Source organism: Perca fluviatilis, chromosome 7 (genome assembly GCF_010015445.1).
Source record: "Perca fluviatilis chromosome 7, GENO_Pfluv_1.0, whole genome shotgun sequence".
Classification (NCBI taxonomy): domain Eukaryota; kingdom Metazoa; phylum Chordata; class Actinopteri; order Perciformes; family Percidae; genus Perca; species Perca fluviatilis.
In genome coordinates this window covers 38,542,768-38,552,767 of record NC_053118.1, presented here as the reverse complement: position 1 = coordinate 38,552,767, position 10,000 = coordinate 38,542,768, and the positions used below count along the sequence as shown (strand labels likewise).

The following is a 10,000-nucleotide window of genomic DNA, read 5'->3' as shown; positions in this document are numbered from 1 at the left end:
ACCTGTCTAATGTATATGAGAGTATTACTATATAGGGACCTGTCTAATGTATATGAGAGTATTACTATATAGGGACCTGTCTAATGTATATGATAATATTACTATATAGGGACCTGTCTAATGTATATGAGAGCATTACTATATAGGGACCTGTCTAATGTATATGATAATATTACTATATAGGGACCTGTCTAATGTATATGAGAGTATTACTATATAGGGACCTGTCTAATGTATATGAGAGTATTACTATATAGGGACCTGTCTAATGTATATGAGAGTATTACTATATAGGGACCTGTCTAATGTATATGAGAGTATTACTATATAGGGACCTGTCTAATGTATATGAGAGTATTACTATATAGGGACCTGTCTAATGTATATGAGAGCATGTTTTGTGTTGCATGAGAGGATGTGTTGAGAGATGCTTATTTTCTTTTCTTTTTTTTTTGTGGATTTACTAGAATTGTTGGGTCTTTGTAAATTATAGAGTGTGGTCTAGACCTCCTCTATCTGTAAAGTGTCTCGAGATAACTCTTATGATTTGATACTATTAATAAAATTTAATTGAATTGTTGTCTTTGTAAAGCTGCGGAACGGACAGAGTCCAAAACTAATTTCCCTTTGTGGACTATAAAATGTATTTTATCTTATTTTATATAGAAAGACAGACGGTATGACCAGCCAGGCACGTATTTCGTGAACAAATCTAAGCTTCTCGGCGCTTAGCCAGCGGTGTGTTCCCGGGTTAGTAAGACGTGTGTTGAGTGTGTGATACGAACCGTCCAGAGGAGCAGCGAGTTCTGCTGCTGTACAGGAAGAGGAACCAGAACCACCAGCTGCTGACTCAGCATCTGTCCAACAACAATAACAACAATAACAACACGGAGATACCAAAGCCATAAATCACAGAACCATCTTTCCTCTGCTGTCTGATCCCTGTGAGAGCAGCAACAGGGACCTGTAACTTTGGGGCTAATGCTAGCACTATCGTGCTAATGGCAAAACACTCTGGAAGCCCATTTACGCCAATAATAGAAAAAATAAGATAAAAACATGTCTCTCAGTCATCATGAGAAACTTTCTCGAAATAAGTTAGTATCTAAATATAACGAGAAACTTATTTAAAAGACACTAATAACATTATTCTGAGAATGTTTCAGTTTGAACAGTTTGTTTTAGGCTTTTTGGGCCTTTAATGCAGAGATATTCAACAGGGCCACTAGGGGGTCCTTGGAGTTAGTGCATTTTGTTTACAAAATAATTTTTCCAAAAAAAAATCATAATATGTCTGAAAATATACATTCACATGAATCCAACATTTCAAGAAGAAGGTAAGCTTACAAATGGTAGTAATACAGTTAAGCTTAATGATTCACTGCCATTAATTTTCCTCCATGCAGCCCAGTTTTATGTAACTTAATTGTATGCAGTATATGTAGCAGGGGGTCCCTACTTTGGCTACGTTCAGACTGCAGGCAAAAGTGGCCCAAATCTGATTCTTTTTTGGGGGGTCAAGTGACCAGGTCAGACATCTTCAGATGTAGTGTGAACACTCAAATCAGATTTTTCCTGAATCAGACCCAGGTCAGATTTTTTTCAATGCGGCCGCAGTGTGAACAACAAAGGCGGACTTGAAGCGACTATTACGTCAATCTACATCGACATTTATCACAAACCGTAACATTAAAAACCGGACTAGGCTTACAACATGGAGAACAGTGATGGAGCAAGTCAATGGAGGGAGAGGGAGTTGTCAGACCTAATTAGTGTTATTCTTATTAATGTTACGGCTGCCATTACACAAACATTTTGAAATAAAAGTGAAAATGCTGACTTCCTCCATAACCTCCCTAATTTTAGTGCAACAACGTGCTGCATCTGATGTCATTGTTATTGTTCTGTTGGGCATGCGGGTCAGTTAGAAACAGTTCACACTGGAACCTGATCTAGGCCACATTTTAAAAACGTAATGTGAACAGCCAAACAAAAAATTGGGATCTGAGCAAAAAATCCAAATTAAGTCTTGCGGTGTGAACGTGGCCTCTGTCTCTCCTTTAGCTAAGAGGTCCTTGGCCTAAAAAACGTTGGACACCCCTCCTTTAGTGGATAGGACAGCTGAAGACAGGAAAGTGGGAAAGAGAGGGGGATGACATGCTGCAAATGGCCCGTGGTGGAATCGAACGTGGGCCTCTGTACACAGGGCGCACGCTCTACCAGGTGAGCTACCCAGGCGCCCAGGATCTTTGTTTAATATATTGGCAGAAATGAGCTTCCATAAAGTGCAGCTGAGCTGTAAAATGTGTGCAGGTACCAGAGTTGAGGTAGATGGCCTGGAAGCTGATGATGGAGGCCTGGTAGTCCTTCTTGTTCTTGCTGTCGGCCGGCAGAGACGAATCAGCTGGAAGACCACAAACAAACAGGAAACAGGAAGTTAGTTCCCCGCTGGAGTCCCACTGTGTTTTGTCGTTTACAGTCATTTCTGTTTCTCACTGATGGTGAACTTTTGTCCTCCGAAGTCAAACACAAAGCTCCTCTGCTGCTCGTTGTAGGTTAGCCCCGCCCCACAGATACGACTGGCCGCTCCCTGTCCAATCACATCCCAGTCCTGGTCCCCGCACATCAACACCGACGGAGCTCTCAGCCAACCACAGAGCAGAGAGCCTGAGTGGGGGGAGGGGCAGAGGAGGAAGTGAGATTTAAAGCTCCGCCTCTAATGTTTAATTCACTTTTTCTTCAAATTATTCTAATTATTCAGTGAAATCCTTCATGTCTTCATTCCCTCATTCATACATTCACACATTATTCATTCACTCAATTTGTTCATTCAAGTTTATTTAATTTATATAGCACTTTAAAAATAAAAACAAGTTTTACAAAGACAGAAACATACGTATAAAAGCATAACACACACATAGAGTATATACACGTACATGTGGTGGAAATATAACACGATTTAACCCTTGTGTTGCCTTCTAGTCGACCATGCAACTTCTTGTTTTTTGGTCGTCTATTTCGATAGTTTTGTCACTTTTTTAAAGCTTTTTTGCCCCCCGACCTTCTTGAAACCTTTGCCGATGTTTTTTATTCGGTTTTTGTTTCTTGTTGTTGTTTTCTCCCACGTTTTCTGAAGCTTTTCCGACATTTTTGTCACTTTTTTGCTTGCCATGAAATTAAAAGAAACACCCAGATTTAACGAAAGTAGTGAACTGATCATTTATTTTACTTGTGAAGAGCGTTCCAGGGAACTAACGACGTTATAACTTTTGACAATTTGGTTGAAATTTCAAATATGCCGCACTTTCGCCGCATAAATTGTCAATTTCCGCGCAAAATATGCGTGGCTTGCATGATGTCATAATCCCCGCATTTTCGTTGCAAAAAAGTCCCGTAATATATCTTAGCAGAAAGATGAAAAATTTTGCGTTTACTTCACACAAGAGCAGCCATTTAGCCCCTGTTGCCATGGGAATGTTATGAAGTGATGTAATTACGCAACGTGAACATCATCGAAAAGCAGGGTGTTGGGGGAATCACTTTCTTTTCTCTTTTTCATCAAACTGCAGTTTTTGCAAGTTCCTGCAATAAAATTGCATAAATATCATATATAGCATATTCCATCGCATTTTTTAAGAAAACATGCCGCATAATCAAGGATTTTTGCCCGCAAAAATCACAAAAAAACTCCGCATTTTTCTGGAAGGACTGTAAAGAGATTTCTGAGGTTCGCTCACTTTACATTGTCACTTTGTTGACATTTTTCTGGAAGGACTATTTACTTCCTTCATGTACTCACTCAATAACTCGTTCCTTTACTTCCTCACTTATTTTTCCAGTGTTCATTTATTCCCTTCATTCATTATTTGGTATTGAATAACGAGGCATTTTTTAAATGCTCGATCCTGAGGAGGCAATTTGGTCGGCCATTCACCTGTGCTTGGTTTATTGGCTCATTCGTTTACTCATGCTTTCACTCGGGTGTCTCCGTGGTAACGTACCTCCGTTGAGGACGTTCTGGTTGAGGATGAATCCATCGCAGCAGGCGTCGCGGCTGCAGCCGTCCTGACAGAAACGATGAGCGTCAGAGAGAGAGGTCCGTCTGGAGGAGAACACCTGAGTCCTGAACACACCTGAGAGCGCCTTCATCATCCTCATCCTCTCAAAGCTCTGCTGCTGCTGCCGCCAGGAGGAGAAGGCCACACCTGAGACACGCACACACACACACACACACACACACACACACACACACACACACACACACACACACACACACACACACACAGAGACACACAAACACACACAGACACACACAAACACACACACACAAAACACACACACAGACACACACAAGAAACACACACACACACAGAGACACACACACACACACACACACACACACAGAGACACCACACACACACACACAGACACACACACACACACACACACACAACACAGAGACACACACACACACACACACACACACACACACACACACACACACGCACACACACACACACACACACACACACACACACACACACATATGCACATACAATTACAGACCATAATGTGATATCTGTGTGCATCACCTTGGACACAGGATGTGAGGTGGGGGATCTCTGGCCGATGTTACAGTACCTTTCTTCCTGATGACCAGGAGATCTGAAGCCCCTCCCCTCACTCTCAGAGAACAGCTCAGCCAATCAAAGAGCTCTGCCTGAGGATTACCCAGAAACCCACTGGTCTGAAAGAATAAAATTAAAAAAAATGTTTGAGTCTGCGTAGAAGACACAGCTGTTTTATGACATCTTCAAATGTGTGTGTGTATACCTGCTGGGAGGTGTTGCAGTGTGTGTTCAGAGTGTGCGAGTGTGTGTGTGTGTGTGTGTGTGTGTGTGTGTGTGTGTGTGTGTGTGTGTGTGTGTGTGTGTGTGTGTGTGTGCATACCTGCTGGGAGGTGTTGCGAGTGTGTGTGTATGTGTGTGTGTGTCTGCGTGTGTGTGTGTGTGTGTGTGTGTGTGTGTGTGTGTGTGTGTGTGTGTGTGTGTGTGTGTGTGTGTGTGTGCATACCTGCTGGGAGGTGTTGCAGTGTGTGTTCAGAGTGTGTGAGCTGTACAGTTCACACTGAGTCTGTCTGTTGAACAGCGCCACATGGTGGCAGGACGGCTCCACTGCACACGCTGAGAGAGAGAGAGAGACCAAACAGAGTCAACACACACACACACTTACAGACCATAACGAGTGTGTGTGTGTGTGTGTGTGTGTGTGTGTGCGCACATCACCTTGGACACAGGATATGAGGTCAGAGGTCATTGTTTGCAGGACTTCAGTGTCTTCAGCTCCGACAATCAGATCTGATCCTGGTACAGCCTGAAACCTGCTTAGGACTGCAACACACACACAAACACACACACACACACACACACACACATACACAGACAGACAGACACACACACAGACACATTTTTTATGGAAGAAAAGTAAAACTTGTGTGATGTCAGCTTGTTAAATGTGAATGTTTTCTAGTTGCTTCTCTCCTCTGGGACAGGACACTGAATATCCAGGAAATAATCCTTCACCTGAGCACTCCTCATCGGTCAGGGGCGTGTCACTGTTGGTCCACTCAAGCTCCGCCCCCTCACTGCTGACACACCTCCACCTGCCAGACAGGAAGTCAGGCTGCGCTGACAGGAAGTCACCTCGCTCCGAACACCGAAGGCCCCGCCTCTGACACTCTGTCACACCTAAAACACACACAGACACACACACACAGACACACACACACAGGAATCACAGGATACCGATAATATCACAATACAGCAATTCTGAGATAATCATTATATTGCTAGACAATCCTATAGTAATACATCTAACTATCACTACGTTTCCAGGTGGCCGGCTATTTTCATAAACGGACATTTCAACCTCTCCATTTTCAAAAATAACATCGTGCACAGCTGTCAGTTTTCAGAAAAGTGTTCATTTACACGTCCCAGTATATATATATATATATATATATATATATATATATATACAGTGCCTTGCGAAAGTATTCGGCCCCCTTGAACTTTTCCACCTTTTGCCACATTTCAGGCCTCAAGCATAAAGATATAAAACTGTAATTTTTTGTGAAGAATCAACAACAAGTGGGACACAATCATGAAGTGGAACGAAATTTATTGGATATTTCAAACCTTTTAAAACAAATAAAAAACTGAAATATTGGGCGTGCAAAATTATTCAGCCCCCTTAAGTTAATACTTTGTAGCGCCACCTTTTGCTGCGATTACAGCTGTAAGTGGCTTGGGGTATGTCTCTATCAGTTTTGCACATCGAGAGACTGACATTTTTGCCCATTCCTCCTTGCAAAACAGCTCGAGCTCAGTGAGGTTGGATGGAGAGCATTTGTGAACAGCAGTTTTCAGTTCTTTCCACAGATTCTCGATTGGATTCAGGTCTGGACTTTGACTTGGCCATTCTAACACCTGGATATGTTTATTTGTGAACCATTCCATTGTAGATTTTGCTTTATGTTTTGGATCATTGTCTTGTTGGAAGACAAATCTCCGTCCCAGTCTCAGGTCTTTTGCAGACTCCATCAGGTTTTCTTCCAGAATGGTCCTGTATTTGGCTCCATCCATCTTCCCATCAATTTTAACCATCTTCCCTGTCCCTGCTGAAGAAAAGCAGGCCCAAACCATGATGCTGCCACCACCATGTTTGACAGTGGGGATGGTGTGTTCAGGGTGATGAGCTGTGTTGCTTTTACGCCAAACATAACGTTTTGCATTGTTGCCAAAAAGTTCGATTTTGGTTTCATCTGACCACAGCACCTTCTTCCACATGTTTGGTGTGTCTCCCAGGTGGCTTTTGGCAAACTTTAAACGACACTTTTTATGGATATCTTTAAGAAATGGCTTTCTTCTTGCCACTCTTCCATAAAGGCCAGATTTGTGCAGTATATGACTGATTGTTGTCCTATGGACAGAGTCTCCCACCTCAGCTGTAGATCTCTGCAGTTCATCCAGAGTGATCATGGGCCTCTTGGCTGCATCTCTGATCAGTCTTCTCATTGTATGAGCTGAAAGTTTAGAGGGACGGCCGGGTCTTCGTAAGTTTGTAGTGGTCTGATACTCCTTCCATTTCAATTTTATCGCTTGCACAGTGCTCCTTGGGATGTTTAAAGCTTGGGAAATCTTTTTGTATCCAAATCCGGCTTTAAACTTCTCCCACAACAGTATCTCGGACCTGCCTGGTGTGTTCCTTGTTCTTCATGATGCTCTCTGCGCTTTACACGGACCTCTGAGACTATCACAGAGCAGGTGCATTTATACGGGAGACTTGATTACACACAGCTGGATTCTATTTATCATCATTAGTCATTTAGGTCAACATTGGATCATTCAGAGATCCTCACTGAACTTCTGGAGAGAGTTTGCTGCACTGAAAGTAAAGGGGCTGAATAATTTTGCACGCCCACTTTTTCAGTTTTTATTTGTTAAAAAGTTTGAAATAGCCAATGAATTTCGTTCCACTTCATAATTGGGACCCACTTGTTGTTGATTCTTCACAAAAAATTACAGTTTTATATCTTTATTTTTGAGGCCTGAAATGTGGCAAAAGGTCGAAACGTTCAAGGGGGCCGAATACTTTCGCAAGGCACTGTATATATATATATATATATATATATATATATATATATGTATGTCGTCAATGCAGCCAAGAGCACACCAGACCTGTAGGTGGCGGTGTAAACGAGAAGCTCAAGCCCACGTTAGCCAATCAGAATCCAGACAATAGCAACAACAGCAACCAATGAATTCCTCTCTCTCTCTCTCTCTCTTATATATATATATATATATATATATATATATATATATAAAGATAGTTGTCCTTGGGTCAAATTTGACCCATTTTTTAAAACTTTCTATGTCAGAACTAATACAAAAGGTTGTTGAAAAAAGCCACAAAAGGCAGAAAAAAAGTGACTAAAAAACCAACAAAACATCTCCAAAGGTGACAAAACTGTTAAAGAAAGTGACAAAAAACAAAAAGTCGGGACCAGACTGGCACTGACTTCTCCTTCTTTCTGCGGGAGGACTCACATTGATTGACAGATGACGCTCCAGCAGGTGAGGAGCCTCTGGGACACCTGTCGCAGAAGTCCCGCCCCTCTTCGTCCTGATAGGTTCCCTGAGGACACAGGAGACACGCCCCCTGCCTGGAGTAACTCCCTGCAGGACAGACGACTGCGAAGACAAGCAGAGACGGACAGAAACTGAAACACGGACCAGATGTTTATTCCACAATCTGTCAGCGGCACTAAATTGTGGAATAAATTAAGTAATGAATTAAAGCAATGTCCAAACATATTCCAATTTAAAAATATGTTCAAAGAAACTATATTCCAGAGGTACAGATAAATACAGCGCAATTAATTATTTGGGCTTACACTGAACATTGTGTAGTATGTGTATAATTATTGCTTATAGGTAAATATATGAATTTTCATTGATTACAAATGTATTATCTCTGTTGACTTATTGTTTTAACTCATTTAATAGGAAAGGAAGGGTATAAAGGGGTAGGAGTACATAAGTTTTACTTCTTCTACTCCTTTTTGAATGTGTAAATAGAGGTCTTTAAGTACTGGAAATTATGGAGTTTTATTTTTTAACTGTTTTTTTTTATATTACTATTTTCTTTGGATGTTGTATTTTATTTACATGTTCCAAATAAAAGATATAAATAAATAAAAATAAATAAATGTTACCGTCGGCTGAGATGAACGAAAGACGATTAACTGATCTTACCGCAGCCTTCGCCATCACTGGCCAGGCGGTGACCGCGGGAACAGCCGAAGATCGGTGTTGTCACGGAAACCAGTTTGGGTTCTGATGTAAGCATGGATCGGATATTACCCAGAAGTCCCCGGACCCCCTCCAGAAGTCTGGACTCATTCAGAAACACACCTGACATATATTTAAAAAAGAATTTAAAAAAAAAACATGTCATCATGAGACTGCAGCTCCAGAGTGTTGTCCAACGACTTTCTATATCAGAAATATGACAAAAGAAAATTGTAAAAAGTGACAAATGTAGGAAAAAGCTACAAAAATGCAAAAAAAAAATCAATGGAAACAATAATTTTTTTAAACGCTGAAAAAAGTGACCAAAAAAATGGGAAAAAGTGACAAAAAAAACAATGGAAACATCGCCAAAGGTGACAAAACTTGTAAAAAAAAGTGACAATGGAAAACAATGAAAAATACATAATTAAAAAAAACGGCAAAAAATTTGAATAAAATCGACAAAAACCGCAGAGAAAAGTGCAGAAAAAGAACAACAAAATGTTGAAATTTTGACCAAAGTTAACCAAACACAAAGTTGCAGGTCAACAGAAAGACAACACAAGCGTTAAAAATAAAATAGATATTTAATTTCTGTCAATTATATCAAAATCCAGTCCAGTTGTTTCTTCTAATATCTGTTTATTTGAATAACTTTGTAGAGGGATGGAGAAGTAAAAAGTATCTAGTAATTTGACAAGAAAAAAGGAAAGAAAATGAAAAGATTTGGGGTGACAGACATATGTTGTTCTTGTCATGTGACTCCTCAGATTTATCTTGTGACCCCTGAGGGGGGGTCCCAACCTTATGTTGGTAACCACTGCTCTGCCACCTGTATTCTCCCTGCGTAGAACTCACTGACTCATTAAATTAAACCATTTTGTTCTGAGTTCAGGTTGAATCACTGTTTTATTGAATGGAGTCTGGTGGACAGAATGTCCCTCTGTGTTTTCTTAACTCTGTAAATTATAGAGTCTGGTCTTAATATACTCTGTTGTGTAAATGTCTTGAGATATCTTCTGTTATAATATGACACTATGAATAACTTGAATTGAGTTTGTGTGTCTGCTCACCGATGTCGTGGAGGTCAGACAGGTCAGAGGTCGGGAGGTCAGACAGGTCGGAGCTCCATGTGATGGTTAACGTCA

At 41.0% G+C, this 10,000-nt stretch overlaps 1 protein-coding gene across 1 annotated transcript in view; it reads right to left on the bottom strand.

Annotated features, from left to right (window-relative positions):
* The window catches only part of tg (thyroglobulin), a 50,365-nt gene that overhangs the window by 22,801 nt on the left and 17,564 nt on the right, over positions 1 to 10,000 (bottom strand). The window contains 11 exon segments of the mRNA XM_039806199.1: positions 786 to 857; positions 2,318 to 2,404; positions 2,497 to 2,667; positions 4,002 to 4,205; positions 4,642 to 4,747; positions 5,074 to 5,183; positions 5,286 to 5,390; positions 5,583 to 5,747; positions 8,109 to 8,252; positions 8,817 to 8,975; positions 9,926 to 10,000. The exon segment at positions 9,926 to 10,000 is cut by the window's right edge and continues 76 nt beyond it. Coding sequence (XP_039662133.1) covers positions 786 to 857; positions 2,318 to 2,404; positions 2,497 to 2,667; positions 4,002 to 4,205; positions 4,642 to 4,747; positions 5,074 to 5,183; positions 5,286 to 5,390; positions 5,583 to 5,747; positions 8,109 to 8,252; positions 8,817 to 8,975; positions 9,926 to 10,000 — 1,398 coding nt within the window.